Here is a 15,919-nt window from a genome sequence, read left to right on the forward strand (position 1 = left end):
AACAATAACTTGTCAGAGTGTTAACTGCTTATTCAAGGCTTTCGGCTGCTTGGGTTGCTTCTTTCTAATATAGGTTTCATTTATCTGATATATACCAGAAAAGCATTGCAATAGACATAAAGGAACAACAAGGAGCAGAAATGTAGAATAGGAATTATCTAAAGGGCTTTTGAATCTTGAAATTTAACTCTTATGAGATCTCAGCTTGATGTAAAAATTTGGATTGTTATCCTCTTTTTGGAGGAAGAACAAAATCTAGTTGATCAATGATCTTAATTCAATTTCCAGATACATGGTTGGCAGGTTGAGTCTGTTCATGGTCACGTTGACAGAGTATAGAGAATTTTCAGTTTTAAGCAATATATGGTATTCAGTTTGCGGCAGTAGAAATTTGGCTTTGTTGTTTCCTGAAAAAGTTTGTGTGTAGTTTGAGTTAATTTAGATTGTCTTGGTCATATTTCTCTTACATGGTTTCAGGGAACTTGTCTTGCACTTCTTGATTCGATGTTATATGGATGTGTTAATTGATAAAGTTAGCTGGCTTTGTTTTCCTTGAGTACTTGAGGGTATGAACTGAAGTCCATGCCTGTATTGTCTTTCAGCTCAAAGAAGCTGAAAATCTTAAACCATTAGCATAGCAAGGAATAGTGAAACCTGCTTTCAAGTGTATCATATCTGCAAGGCAATTAAATACAGCATATCATATCTCCCGCTTCATGTATTAGGAGATTTAAGAGTATCCTAACCTCCTAATAACTAGATCAGACACAGTAGTAACATTATTACATAAATTTCGTAGTGCAATTGTCGATACCAAGGATTGGTTGTAACATGGGACTTAATATCACACTTATAGGGCTTTAGCCAAACACTAGAGCACCATTATTACAGTAGCACCATTATCACAGTAGTAACACTTACATAAATTCATAGTGCAATTGTTGATAGCAAGAATTGCTTGTAACATGGTAGAACTTAATATCACACTTACAGGGCTTTAGGCAAACACTAGAGCAACATTACAGTACTCTTACAAGTTACAATAATAACAGGATCACGTCCAGATGGACTAAAATTCAGACAAGACCAAGCTCCAATGGAACTCAGCAGGATTTCCGATACAAAGGACACTCAATCTTAAACAGCAGTGGTTGAAGAAAAAATATCTAGTATATGCCAAAGGAAGCAACTAGAGGTTGAGTTTGAAGGGGTTTATAGAAGACCAAATTGTTTGGTACATAAGTTGAGGTTTTCTTCGGCTTTTTCATGGATTCCTCTGCTGGTTGGTTCAGATAAGCATACTTACTCTTTGTCCACCTGCAAAAAAAATAAAATAATCATTTGGATCTTAGAAACCCGCATCAGCTAAAAGAACAATGAAACAGCAACCTACCAGTCCTTTATTCCAACGCGTATCTCTTTGTTCATTGAATCATCCTCCATTTTGTTGTTGTTTTCTTCCATCTTGTTTTCTTCGTCGTGCTCTTCCTCATTTAATGACTCTTCAAACTTTCTGTAGTCTTCTTCCTACATAGTATTCACAGTAGAATAGCTGGTGAGTGTGTTCACTATTGGTTTATGGACAGTATAATCAATTGGGTGATTGCAACTTTTATGGAACCTTAACACAGCCTGTGTTTACTAGAAACCAAATAAACTAGGAGAAATATGGTTCAAGAATGAAATTTGAAGTCATGGAACAAGTAGGGAAGAAATATAGGTACATTCAGATTACGAGCTCTAATACGAGCAGCAGCTTTGATAGCAGCGAGGAAGTGATCTTCCTCGTTTATTTTCTTCTGCCTCCAAAACCGCGCAATCTCCTCGTTCGTGGCACTCCAAGTACTAGATGCTGGTCTCCGCCAGTAGTAGTATCTTAGAACTGGTGGTGGTGGAGGAGGTGGTGGTAGTTCCCTCATCCATGTGCTCTCTTTGCTAGTCTTCATTTCGAGATTTTGCTTTATATCTCCAAACTGTGATGTTCAGTTCTGTTTATACCTATTTGTTGTCTTTCTTAGTGAATAAACTAGTTAACTAGATGTTGATCTCCGTTCTCAAGTTCACCAGATTTTCTTTGGTGCTGATGGTGGGGATTTCATATCTTCAAACCTACTGATCCAACCTAACATTCAAATAGTATGGTGCTTGTTTGGTTGGTCTGGCTCATGCACGTTGTGTTGCATTTTATATATCTGTACCAAGTACAAGGTCATAACTTCGGATAGTATGACTACGAGTTTGTCCTGTAAATGATATTGCTATATTCGGCTTCTTTCCCCCAACATGAGAACTGTCCTGAATCCTGGGGCTAATTCCAGTAATTACTCTCTCATTCTCATAAGAGTTATTACTTTTACCAAAAGTTTGCAGGGAAAATAACTGCGTCGAGTAGTTTTGAGCCAAAAGTGTTTGGGTCTGGGGGATAAATCTCATTACCTAAGGCTGTATAGTTGAACCAAAATTTCTGATCTTCTATCCCACATACACTCAGATTTTTACTAGATTTTGCAGCAAAGTTAGAAGTTAGAACCATGTAAACTTGAGAATCATCACAGAATCATACCAAAAGTGTTTGCCAGTACAAAAATCTCAATGCAAATTCCAACAATTTGCTAGTACAAAGATGGCAATCAGAGTACACAACCAAAAAATAACACCAGAGAGAGGAAAAACACAAACAAACTGAAACTGTAGTATTTCCATATATACACCATACCAAACAAGTGAAAGAAGAAAATAAATAAATTTAAGTTTCAGTTGTAATCTTGAGAGCTTTGGTCTTGAATCTAAATCTTGGATCCCTTGGAATAACCTGACTAGGTCCCATATGAAATTGTCCAGTACTGTTTGTAAGTGGAGGTCCATCATCATAAACATATCCAAGAAGATATCTACAGTTATTGCACTTCATCTTGATTCTCTTCCTCTGAATTCCCCAATAATTAACAGTCTCAAAAAAGGGTCTGATCTTGTCTTCTTTTTCTAGCTTCAATTTAGATTCATCAACCACTGCGAATGATAAAGTTCCTTTGTTACCTGCCTCGAAATAGAAATCAGATGGAAAAAGATTGATTGTTTGTAAATTCAAGTTTCTATTGCATTCAGCACAACTGTAAACAGAAGCCATGGGTGTTGAATTTTAGACCACACAGAAAAGTATAAGCAAATCTTGATTGGGTGAATTTATTTATGTTTATAAAGGGAATTCGTGACGAAGGTGAAGAGAAATTTCTCAAGACGTGGACGCGTATTTCTATGTTTTTCCTAAACCGGTTCAACTGCTTTATGAAGCCGCAAACCCGGGTTGACAATTTTCGGGGTTCAGCCACAGCTATTAGTTGTTGTTTTTTTTATTGGATATTACTTGTTGCTTGTCATGTGACTATGTGTCCAAGAGTCCAACTCATTCTTACACTCTACTCAACCACTGCAGAAGGATAACAAATATGGACGAGTAGGATTACCGATTAGAAAAACATAAAAGGATTGAAGGACAACAAATATGGACGAGTAGGATTACCGATTAGAAAAACATAAAAGGATTGGGACGTTTGTTTTACAAGTTCTCTTCAACACAATAATAATGAAAGGGCTATCAGCCGATGAGTCGAAAAACCAGAAAAACGTTTTCCCACAGAAAACTAGTTTTTTTACAAGTTTTTCTTCTCCTTCCATGGTTTTCGTCCCCTCCATGAGCGGCTGATTAGCCGTTCATGGGCTCTCATGGTCTGAAAACACAAATTCCCTATGTAATATGACATTCTGGAGTCCTTATTTAGTACTTATGGAGTCGTTTTGGTCACAATTGTTAAGAGGGTTTCCACATTTAAAAAAAAATCTTCTTCTGTTCAGCTAGGAAGGGGAGATTGGGGCTCATTGTTGTTGCTTGTAGAGGCCGCTCTGCAAATCGGGAGAAAAATCGGGCGACACCGATTCTTGACTGTTAAAAAAAATTCTTTTTAATCTTCCCCAAATCCATTCTCCTGCATATCTATGATTATGTTTTTCTCGTTTACATCGATTACCCAACTACTGATTATCTTTATTTGGTTAATTTTGTTTTCTCCTTTTGTCTTAATCTTTTGTTTTTGTTAACTAAATCTATAAATCCTAGTTCATAGGCATCGTTCTTCTGCTTTCTAATACCTGTTGTTTGTGATTTCTTCTCTTTTCAGATTTCATACATATTCTCCTTCCCCAAAACTGATTGGGAGGACTAGGGTTTTCCTGCGGAAGCAGTAGACGCAGTGACGGCATACTTCAACAATATTCTTTTATTCAAATCGTTGTTAGTGGGAGAGGATCTTCTTCAAATTTTTAATCAAATTGGATTCACCACTTCTCCTTCAATCGCCTCGTATTCTCCAATTAAGCGTGCAAGTAACCCAGTCCTGCAACCTTCCTTGCAATCATTCTTATTTGTTCTTTCATTGCTTGGAATTCAGCTTCTCCCCAGGTTTTTTACTGTTTATTACTTCAATTCCAAGTCAGTAGCATGTCCAACACTTGGAAAATTCCAATCCTTGGTCTTAATATGAAGAACATATTTATTCAAATCTGTTGCAACTTCTTTCTTTACCCAGAAATCTTTAAGCAAAAAGGACTTCCACCTTCAAAATATTATAGCACTTTGTGTCATACAAAAAATCTCAGAGAAAGTTCTTTGATTCCCTTTTCAACAATACCAATCACCCAAAACTTTCAATCAGTTCAATGGCCAGCTCATCTTCTAATGTTGATGCTCTTTCAAATAATCTACAAGGAAACAGAAACACCTCCAAGAGAAATAACAATCATGTTAGTCTGCAAGGAAAAGGAAGAATTATTGATTCCTTTGCTTTGATTGGATATGTCTGCAGAGTAAGTGAAGTTACCAGGAATGTTGTCAGCTATGCAATTAGGCAAAGATGGGGTGCAGAAAGAGAAGTTGTTATCATCTCAACTGGAAGAAGGAATGTCTTCATATTTAGAATCCACTCAAGAGAAATCTTCCAAAGAGTTTTAAGAGAGGGGCCACATGCAGTTGGTGGGACTTTTTTAGTCTTACTTCCTTGGTAGTTTCATATGAATGTTCAGAGAGCCATTTTTCAATTTGAAGTTTTCTTTATTGAATTTAGACTCAGAGCTGACTTGGATAGAGATAATATCCCACATCTTATTGCTTCTCAATATGGTGAGACAATTACTATTTACAATAGAGACCCAACTGGTGTTGTTAAAGCTAAAGTCAGGCTGGATGTTAATTTGCATCTAGTCAGGAAAGTCACATAACTTTGGAAGATGGGGAAAGTATTAAAATAGCTATTTTCTATCTGGGCTTTCCATCAGCAACTTGTAGAACCTGTTATGTGTTTAATCACAATGAAAATTACTGTGGACTGATTGCAAATGTGGCTTGGATGGCTGTTCCAGTTCTAAACCTACAAGGAACAGATCCTTTTGAAGAGCAAGTGGAAGAGTTAGTTCAAGAGATCCAGCAGAATACGGGGATTCAAGAAGGTGATAATGGCCAAGTTAATCAAGAACCAGTTCATAATGTTTTGGAGGAAGCAAATGAAGCTGCTGGGGAAAATAGCATGGAAAATGAACATGTAGCAGAATTGAGTTTTGTGAAGGATAAAAATGATGAAGGGCCTGAGGAAGTTAATAAACATATCCTAATTGAAGACTCTAATGCTGATAACTCGGGTGATGGATCCTACTCTTCAGTAATCAATATAAGTGATATTATAACAAGTAAGAGAAGAAGAAAGGAGGATATTATCACTGAGGCAATGAAAATGGATGGATACATCAAAGAAAATGATAGAACACTCTACATTCTGGATGAAGAAGTTGCGAATGATAATTCTATAAAAGTCTTTGAGAATGGTGAATCTTCCTCAAGTGAAGAAATGATGATGGATGCTGAGAAGCCTGACAATGATCAAAAGAATTACTGGTCTGCCACTGTTTCTGCTGTGGATGCTGGAGCCCATGACCTCACTCCAAATCAGGTTCCAACTATTCCTAAAACTAAAATTTATCCTATATCTATTTTTTATTTCAAAATTTCAAGTGATTTCTATATTGCTTTCCTTAAGTTCTCTACCTGTTATTTAAATTTATTTAAATCCTCTTTTAATTTGGCTCTCCCTGTTTTCTGCAACTCATACACCTTTTTAAGCCTTTTTTTTAAGACTGTCACCTATACAATTAGTATAACTTTAGTATCCAAAATGAAGTTGTTATCATTAAATGTGCAGAGGAATGGAAAATCTCTCACAAAAAACCATCTAAAATATATTTTAAAGAAGCAAAATCCAAATTTTATGTTCTTAGCAGAAACTAAAGCTACTAGAGATAGCATGAACATCTTAGCTAGAAATTTAAAGTTTCATGACTGGATAGCTATTCCTAGAATTGGATTGTCTGGTGGGATGCTTATTGCTTGGCACAATAACATAAAAGTCTCTTGCATTGCTGAGTTTTTTGATATCTGCTTTTTTGAAATGCATGACTATTTTAATAATATTTGGAATGTTGTTTGTATGCATGGTTCCCTGAATGAGTTTGGAAAAAGAATGCAATGGGATAAAATTAATCACTTTTGTAAGTTGAACCCTAGCACTCCTTGGATTATCATAGGTGACCTGAACTTTATTTTACATGTTAATGATAAGCATGGTGGCAAGGATATTTCTCATATTAACAAATTTATTCATGATAATATTCAGACTTTAGAATTGATGGAACTTAGATTCCAAGGGATACCGTTTACTTGGTCTAATAATAGGGAAGGCCAGGAAAATGTAAAAGAACGTATTGATAGAGTGCTGGTTCACTATTTATCCCGATGCTATTGTTAGTCATTTATCTAGAATAGGATCTGATCATACTCTAATTCTGCTAACCTGTAAGCCTGTCAAACTAAATGTTCATAAGCCTTTTAAGATTATTAGAACTTGGTTAAGTCATGATAATTTCAAAAAACTTTTCTCTGATAACTGGAATTGCAACATTAGAGGTTCCCTTGCATACATGTTTCAAAATAATCTTAAACATTTGTCTTACTCTCTATCTAAATGGAATAAATCTGTCTTCAGGAACATTTTTCAAAATATTGATAATCTTAACAAGAAAATGGAATATCTTGATTCCATTAATCCTTCGCTTATTCTTAAGATTAAGGATACTCAGAAAAAATTAGAAATTCGGTATAATAGAGAGTATGATTATTGGAATCATCTTTCGAAAGATAAATTTATTAAATATTTTGACCGTAACACCTCCTATTTCCACCAATATGCCAATAACAGAAGAAGGATTAACCATATTCACACGCTTAGGGATGAAACCGGACTCTAGATTGATGATAGCTCACAAATTCATAAGATGCTAATAAAGCACTTAAAACCATTAGCATTACTAGTAAGGTGCAACACCTTGATACCCTAAATAACCTCATTGACCCTTGTATCAATGAAGCGGAAAATAATAGGCTCATCAGTGTACCTGATGAATTAGAGATTAAAAACACGTTGTTTAATATGAACCAGTGGGGAGCTCCTGGTCCAGATGGTTATCCGCCTGGTTTCTTTAAAGAAAACTGGGAGGTTGTTAAAACTGACATTATTAACCTTGTCCAAGAATTTTTCAAAATAAATGAATTACACTTATATTACTCTAATTCTTAAAGTTCAAAACCCTTCTATTCCTAGTGATTTTCGCCCCATTAGCCTTAGCAATACTACATATAAAATTATTTGTAAGATTTTGACAAATAGACTAAAGCCTCTACTTTCAAATCTTATCTCCCAAAACCAATCTGCCTTTATCCATGGTCGTCAAATTACGGATAACATCATTGTTGCGCATGAAATCCTCCATTCTATGAAGAACTCTAAGAACAAAACTGGAAATATGGCACTAAATATCGATGTTTCTAAAGCTTTCGACAGAATAGAATGGGATTTTTTAAATAAAACTCTTCTTTCTTTTGGTTTTTGTGAAGATTGGTGCCACCTTGTTATGCAGTGTGTTACAACGATTTCTTTTTCTGTTCTTTTAAATGGTGTGCCTGGTGATAGATTCAGTGTCTCTAGGGGTCTTAGGCAGGGGGATCCTTTGTCCCCCTACTTGTTTATCATCTGTGTGGAAGTGCTTTCTAAACTCCTCCTAAAATCTGAAAAAGATAAACTGATTTCAGGTGTCAAAATTGTTAGAACTGCGCCACCTATCTCTTTTTTTTTTGCAGACGATTGTTTCCTCTTTGCGAAAGCTAGTCTGTATGAAGCTAAAAATATTGTTAACATTTTAAACATTTTTGGGGAAATGACTGGGCAAGTCATTAACTTTCAAGAATCTGGAGTTTATTTTACGCCTAAAATTCACAACAAACATTGTAAAATCATTTCTAAAATTATTAAGGTTAGGAAAATTTCAAAAAATGACAAGTACTTAGGAACGCCTCTTTTATTTGATAAAAACAAAGTTAATAGTTTTGAGCCTCTTTTTAACAAATAATATACTGTTCTTCAAGGCTGGATTGGGAAGATGTTTAATCAAGTTGGGCGCACTGTTTTAATCAAAAATGTTCTTAGTGCTTACTCTAATCACCAAATGCAGTGTCTTTCCTTTCCCAAAAAAACTCTTGATAACCTCGATAAGATTCATAGGGACTTCTGGTGGCAAAAATAAATAAAAAGAAGTGTTATTACCCTAAAGCTTGGCCTAGTATTACTAAAGATATTCGTCAAGGTGGTCTGGGAATAAGAATTCCCCATAAGCATAACCTAGCTTTAATCACTAAGTTGACTTGGAGGTTAATTCATAATCAGGATCAGTTGTGGGCTAAAATTCTAAAACATAAATACTTTAGGAATCATCACCCTTTAAGAAAAACTAGAAAGCATAAGATTTCCTGGATTTGGTTTAGTATTAAAAAAGGCCTGGAATTTATTAAGTATAATAGTATTTGGCAGATTAAAAATGGTGAGTCTACTAGTATTTGGTCTGATTTCTGGCTGCCTAATCAAACTTATCTCTTGACGCCGATCGTTACTGACAGTAATATGCCTATGAATGTGTATGATCTAATGAATTATGAAGGGAACTGGGATTTGAATATTATTAGCAAGTATATTGATAACTCTTTTCATAATGCTATTAACTCTGTAGCTATTAATCTTGGTTTGCATGATAGAATTATATGGAAATCTATTACAGATTTGGTTAATAAAAATAAACCATATTACAGGTTTGGTTGAGTTAAAATGTAACTCCAAAAATTGGAGCTTGGCTTTTATTATTTCCTTTTGTTATATCTTTAAGTAACATTCTTGTAATTTTGTAACAATTTTGGTTAATAAAATTCATATTGGTTAGCAAAAAAAAATATATGGAAATCTATTATATCTGGAAATCTGATTACTAAGTCTGTTTACAATTTCTTGACTAACTTAATTATTGATAAGGACGAAGCAATTTTTTGGAAGCAAATTTGGAACCTTAATATTCTTCCTAAAGTAAATATGTTCTGCTGGAAAGTTGTGTCTAATGCTCTAGCTCTAGGAAAAAACATGTCCAAATATGTTAAAGATTCTAAGCCTTACTGTTTGCTTTGTTATTCTCATGATATTGAAGATGAAATGCATTTGTTTGTTAATTGTATGTTTTCTAGAAAGGTTTGGGATGCTTTTGAGCTTAATAAAGTCTATAACTATAGAGGAAATCAAGACATTATGCATTGGTTTAATTTTGGTTGAACAATAAAGTTTTCAATGGCAAACACAATTTAATTTCTTTCATCATCTGGTCCATTTGGAAGTTTAGAAATAGTGTGCAGTTTGATAAGGTTGTGCCTGATGTGCAAAAACTAATAGATTTAGTTAAAGTTTCCCACCAAAATTTCAATATTCCAGGGGACAACAAAACTAGTCATGATTCTGTCACAACTAAGAAGTTACGCAACGATAATCATATAAATAGAAGATTCACTTATGACGGGTTTATTCATTTTGATGCATCATTTCTTGAAGCAGAATTTTTTATGGGTTACGCAATCTTAATTTTGGACAAAACAGGAGACAAGAAGCACTGTCGAGCAGGTTACAGCTGGGCTTCATGCCCCCTAGATGCAGAAACTAAGGCAGGAATCGAGGCCATTAGGTGGGTGAAGGATTTGAATCTCAATAATTGCTGCACAGTTAACGATTGTCAAACATTAATGAAGATTATCAAAGGAGAAGTTGATCCATAAGTTCAACCCTGGAGGTTTCAGACAAGCATCTACATATGCAAATTTTCCCTTATGTTTTGTAATTCGGTTTCCTTTATGTATAAAAATAGGAAGTTTGTGAATTTTAAAGACAAACTAGCTAAGGAAGTAAGATCTAGGGGAATTAGTTACTTCTCTACGGAGAATTTGAGTGACAATGAAAGATCCAATATCCTAGATAGAGTTAATCTTGAATTAACTCCCATTTTGTATATTTTGTAATCTTCCTTATATATATAAATAAAAGTCTTCTTATCAAAAAAAAAAAAAAAAAAAAGAGTCGATTTGGTTTGAGGAATAGAGGGTGGGGTCTTTTCAAAACATTTGCTTTTGTATTTAATCTGGTCCTGATTAGAAAATCTTATTGATAATTACGAAGATTTTCCTTCAACGTAGACGATGTTAGTGGAGATTTAAGAATTGATTTATCAATTTTCAACAATATATTTTGGGATTTGATAATTGATTTGATTCAATCGAAGATTAATTTACACAGGAAAAGTATTTGTAGGGTTATTAGATTTTCTTCACGCTTGCGTCTGATTCTCCCTTTATTGTTAGGTAACGATTCAACCTAGATCTGCAATCCTAATTTTATTTTTCTGTCTGATGAAGAAATTGTTTGCTTGCTCCATTCACCCTGATATTCCAATATAGTTGCCATCTGTAAGAAACTTATTAATTTGGTTTACTTAGTGTGATTCCCATAGATTCTGTTCGATTCAGTTGTCACTCTCAGATTTGAAACAAATTATCAAAACTTTTATCAATTTCTTTACTGGATTATAATAATTTCCCCAATTCAAAACCCTAATTGCTCATCTATTTGTACCTTGAAAATGAAGAATTCTTTACCCATTGATGTATTTTATAGATAGTGGTAAAAGTGGTTCGATTCTCAGACTTGCGAAGGATAAAATATAGACTTAAATTCTAAAACTAAAATAAAAAACTCACTAATAATTATAGAAAACACTGACAAAGTTGATATCAATATTAAAAGACAACTGAGGCTAAGATTCCACTATTTTTTCAAGTTCAAAGTGATTTAATCCAATCTTTATATTTATGCAATTTTCTCATTCAATTTGATTCTAAAACATTGCAACAAGTAGATTTTCAAAAGCAATAATTGTAAATATCAAGTATGAAGCATCAAAAGTCTATAAACTAAGCATACTTCATCAAAATAGATCACAACCATTCAAGTAAAAATCATATTCAATTATAGCTCAAGGCAAAAAATCATAATCATAATTGCAATAAATAGATGAAATAGAATATACCACTTCTTGTTGGAAAAATAGCTTCCTCTATCGCCTCAGCAATGGGGTTTAGCTCCTCATGTTAATCACTTGCTCAAGATACATGTTTGTTGCTCAAAAGTTGATTAAATATAAGAGAAGGTATGAAGCAGCGTGTTTGTAACAGTTGTAATTGTTACAAAACGCACTGTTACATAAAGCAGTGTTACAAAGAAATAATAACAGTAATAGTTGTTGGCAAATCGTTACAGTTTGAAAGAAAAGGTGACGGTTCTCCGTTCTTCTTCTTCCTCTCGACTGCAACTCGGCTATTCTTCTCTGTGAATTTTTCTTAGCTCTGTTCAGTTTTTAAACTTCCCCAAAGTATGCGTAACCCTTATATGACCTATCCGAACTCCTTTTATAGCCCACGGGTCGATTGAATCTCAAGAAATCCTCGGTTATTCTTATCTTTTTCTCCACCTCAAGTCTCGGGATTTCATTCCCTTCCAAGCTTATCTACGCGTCAACTTGGTTCTCCAAACTCTCAAGTACTCCCTGTAGACTGAATAAGGACTCAATTCATAACGTAAAATCCTCTGGTACTTCCATACATAAACCAAAATATCCGAAAATACACGGAACTCCCTGTTTTAGCCAACTCGATGATTTCCTCCTCTATTTTCGAATCTAAAGGGATTACCAACCCTGTTTCGATGAATCAAGATAATCCCAATCCATCTCCACGTCAAACTCCGACATAATCTCACCCAAAAGACGATAACAACTCCGATAAACTTCACCTCGTCTGTTTGCTTCTCCCGACCTATCTAGCCCAATTGGTTGGGTCCAACCAATCACAACGACCCTGTTATGCTATTACAGGTCCAGCCCAATGAAAATAAGCCATTGAATCTCCTTATAAATCACTCAAAATTCGATCTCCAGATCTGCTTCGCTGCTGCAACAGCTTCCCGCCAAAAAGCTTCATTTGAATTGTGAAGAAGAGGCGCCCCCTATCCAGAGCAGGGGTGCGAATAGAAGCTGCCTTGAGGGTGTCCTGAGGATGCCCCTTAGTAATTTGGGTACCCCTTATCCATAGTGAGAGTCTGAATATCATGTGTCCTCCGGGCGCTTTTACCAACTTTTCGAGCCGATTTTTCCAAAAAATGATTATTGGCCAAAAATACCTACACACACATAAAACACCGTAATAAGTGCAAAAATGAGCACTACCAATTATAGAATCGAGACAAATTAGACAAAAAAATGTGTCTATCAAATACCCCCAAACTTATTATTTGCTAGTCCTCGAGCAAAGATGAAATTGAAAAATAAAATCCTAACTCACTGACGCAGGCATCGTCGATTGCATTTAGCGTATGCAATAAGCCTTTAAACCCCTAGGTGGCCCTAGTGGCCGAGTTATAGTCTCGGGAGGGCTTACCAGAGGTATGCCCACAAAACCTTCATACTCCAGACCGTAGCTATCTATGCAGAACCTTGGAAAGCACTAAAGAATCTCCTTGGTTGGCATACTTATTGACTACAGGAAGAAATACCCTGATGCGAAATTCCAATTGTTGTACACGAGTTTGCACTCAAGCATACTAAAATTCATATAAAATGACAGAGCTCTACTCAGATAGTTGCACTATGGACATCAATATTCAGAGTCAAACCAATCACATGGACAGATTAAGAGATGGATATAGAAAAATGTAGATGGTTTTGATGTTTACTAAGTGAACGGCGTTTCCCATATCTGTCTGAAGGCCTCCGCCAAAATGAACCTATCCTAATGGATTGAGATACTAGTCTGACTAATATCAACACACTGGCATATACAAGGGAACTAGTGGTCGATAACCTAACTCTAGGTCAACACAACTGGCATATACAAGGGTACCAGTGGTCGACTTTATTGAATTTATTCCTTTTGGTCAAATGGTCTGGTCTCAATTTCTTTTCTTCTTTTTTTTTCATCTTTTTTTTTTCATTTTTTTTTTCATGGTATCTCAATCACTCTAATTCACCCTAGTATTGGTAACAACTTGAATCGTGAGCCCCACCTAATCACTTAGAGTAACATAGTTTAAAAACAAAATAAAATAAAAATAGAAGTGAAAAGGACTCAACGAGATATGGTGAAACTATCATGTTATTTCTAACACTTGAGCTCTGTGCTTTTATGAATACACTCTTCTAGATGTTTCCATCTAATCAGATTGGTTCCTCAACTCCTACAACCAAAATGCTTCCATCCACTTAGGTTGGTTAGTGCTATCCTTAATATGCATAAATTTCTAGGCTCTGGAGTTTATTTAAAACAAAAAGTTTCTACCCCACCCCCAAACTTAAATCTAACATTGTCCTCAATGTTTCGAATGAAAGAACAGTACCAAAAATATAAGTAACATGAGGAAATAGTAAAGAGAGAGTCGGAAAGATAGTACATGGATGAAGTGAAACCAAAAACTGACAAAAATATTATACAACATACAAATCACCTCGATGGTCAATCAAGGGTAAACAGGGTCCTCCAGAGGGACCTCCTCAACATCACCTGTAGGAAAAGGCTCTAAAAAGGGCTTCAATATCTAACCGTTAACCTTTGAAGAACTAGTACCATCTGATGTCTCAATCTCAATAGCGCCATGAGGAAAAACAGTACGGACCACAAAAGGACCGGTCCACCGAGAGCGCAGTTTCCCGGGGAATAGATGCAAACGAGTGTCATACAGAAGAACTTTTTGACCTGGAGAAAACGACTTATGTAAAATATTCTTATCATGCACAAGTTTCATTTTTTTTCTTATACTCCTTAGCACTAGCATATGCATCTCTACGAATCTCGTCCAACTCATTGAGCTGGAGCTTTCTGTGAGCTCCTTCCTTGTCAAGTGAAAAGTTTAGCTGCTTAATAGCCCAATAGGCTCTATGCTCTAACTCAACAGGAAAGTGACATGCCTTTCCAAATACTAAACGGTAGGGTGACATTCCAATGGGTGTCTTAAACGCGGTACGGTAAGCCCATAAGGCATCAGTAAGCCTCGAAGATCAGCCTTTCCTATTGGGATTAACTGTTTTCTCTAAAATACGCTTAATTTCCCTATTGGAAACCTCTACCTGACCACTATTCTGTGGGTGATACGGGGTAACTACTTTGTGGATAATACCATATTGTTTCATTAACAGAGCAAACGGTCTATTACAAAAATGTGAACCCCCATCACTAATTATAGCTCGCGGTGTACCAAAACGTGTAAGTATATTCTCTTTCAAAAACTTAATTACGACCCTATGGTCATTTGTTTTACACGGAACCGCCTCAACCCACTTAGACACATAGTCTACAGCGACAAGTATGTAAAGATAACCTAAAGAATTAGGAAATGGACCCATAAAATCAATGCCCCACACATCAAAGACCTCAATCACTAAAATAGGGTTCAAAGGCATCATATTTCTACGGGAAATGGTCCTAACCTCTGGCAACGATCACAGAAACACAAGTGACTATGGGAGTCTTAAACAGTGAAGGCCAGTAAAATCCACACTGCAATATTAGCAGCAGTCTTCTTAGCACTAAAATGACCCCCACAAGCATGTTCATGACAAAAGGAGAGAATACTGGACTGGTCACTCTCAGGTACACATCTCCTAATAATCTGGTCTGGACAATACTTAAACAAATAAGGATCGTCCCAAAAGAAATGCTTAACCTCGGCTAAAAACCTAGAACGATCTTGTTTACCCCAATGTTGAGGGGTTCGCCAGTAACAAGATAATTCACTATATTTGCATACCAAGGTGATTGGGAAACAGAGAACAATTGTTCATCAGGAAAGCTATCCCTTATAGGAAGGGAATCACTAGGGGAACTAACAACTAACCTGGATAAGTGGTCTGCTACTACATTTTCAGCACCCTTTTTGTCTCTAATGTCTGGAGAAAATTCTTGTAACAATAGGATCCACCTAATCAATCTAGGTTTGGTCCTTCTTAGACAAAAGGTATTTCAAAGCAGCATGATCAGTATAGATTACGATCTTAGAACCTAATAGGTAGGATCTAAACTTATCCAAGGCAAACACGATGGCTAACAGTTCCTTCTCGGTAGTTGTATAGTTCAATTGGGCATCATTCAGAGTTTTGCTAGCATAGTAAATCACATGAAGTAATTTGTCTACTCGTTGACCTAACACAACGCCTATAGCATAATCTGAAGCATCACACATAATCTCAAAGGGTAGGTTCCAGTTGGGTGCCTGGACTATGGGAGCGGTAGTGAGTAAATTTTTAAGCTTCTCAAAAGCCTCTAAACAAGCATCATCAAAGACAAACTTAACATCTTTTGCAAGCAAATTGCAAAGAGGTCTAGAAATCAAGCTAAAATCCTTAATGAATCGACGGT

At 35.7% G+C, this 15,919-nt stretch overlaps 2 protein-coding genes across 2 annotated transcripts; both read right to left on the minus strand.

Annotated features, from left to right (window-relative positions):
• Window positions 1–820: 820 nt before the first annotated feature.
• Window positions 821–2,070, minus strand: LOC113286093. Its single transcript, XM_026534807.1, has 3 exons — window positions 1,725–2,070; window positions 1,394–1,527; window positions 821–1,317 (listed from the first exon to the last, which is right to left on the minus strand). The coding sequence occupies exons 1-3, from the start codon at window positions 1,944–1,946 to the stop codon at window positions 1,167–1,169; spliced, it is 507 nt and encodes a 168-aa protein (XP_026390592.1). The 5' UTR covers window positions 1,947–2,070; the 3' UTR covers window positions 821–1,166.
• Window positions 2,071–2,534: 464 nt separating this feature from the next.
• On the minus strand, window positions 2,535–3,215 carry LOC113286094. Its single transcript, XM_026534808.1, has one exon. It carries the CDS (start codon window positions 3,125–3,127, stop codon window positions 2,747–2,749), a length of 381 nt encoding a protein of 126 aa, XP_026390593.1. The 5' UTR covers window positions 3,128–3,215; the 3' UTR covers window positions 2,535–2,746.
• Between the last annotated feature and the right edge of the window lie 12,704 nt (window positions 3,216–15,919).

This window comes from Papaver somniferum, chromosome 6 (assembly GCF_003573695.1).
Source record: "Papaver somniferum cultivar HN1 chromosome 6, ASM357369v1, whole genome shotgun sequence".
NCBI classification, from domain to species: Eukaryota; Viridiplantae; Streptophyta; class Magnoliopsida; order Ranunculales; family Papaveraceae; genus Papaver; species Papaver somniferum.

Bases quoted from the DNA above. Each gene is read 5' to 3' on its own strand.
- LOC113286093 (XM_026534807.1), bottom strand. From the start codon at position 1,946: ATGAAGACTAGCAAAGAGAGCACATGGATGAGGGAACTACCACCACCT. The intron at 1,528-1,724 runs GTACCTATATTT...AATACTATGTAG, and splicing joins TTAGAGCTCGTAATCTGAAT to GAAGAAGACTACAGAAAGTT. The intron at 1,318-1,393 runs GTAGGTTGCTGT...TTTTTTTTGCAG, and splicing joins CGCGTTGGAATAAAGGACTG to GTGGACAAAGAGTAAGTATG.
- LOC113286094 (XM_026534808.1), bottom strand. From the start codon at position 3,127: ATGGCTTCTGTTTACAGTTGTGCTGAATGCAATAGAAACTTGAATTTA.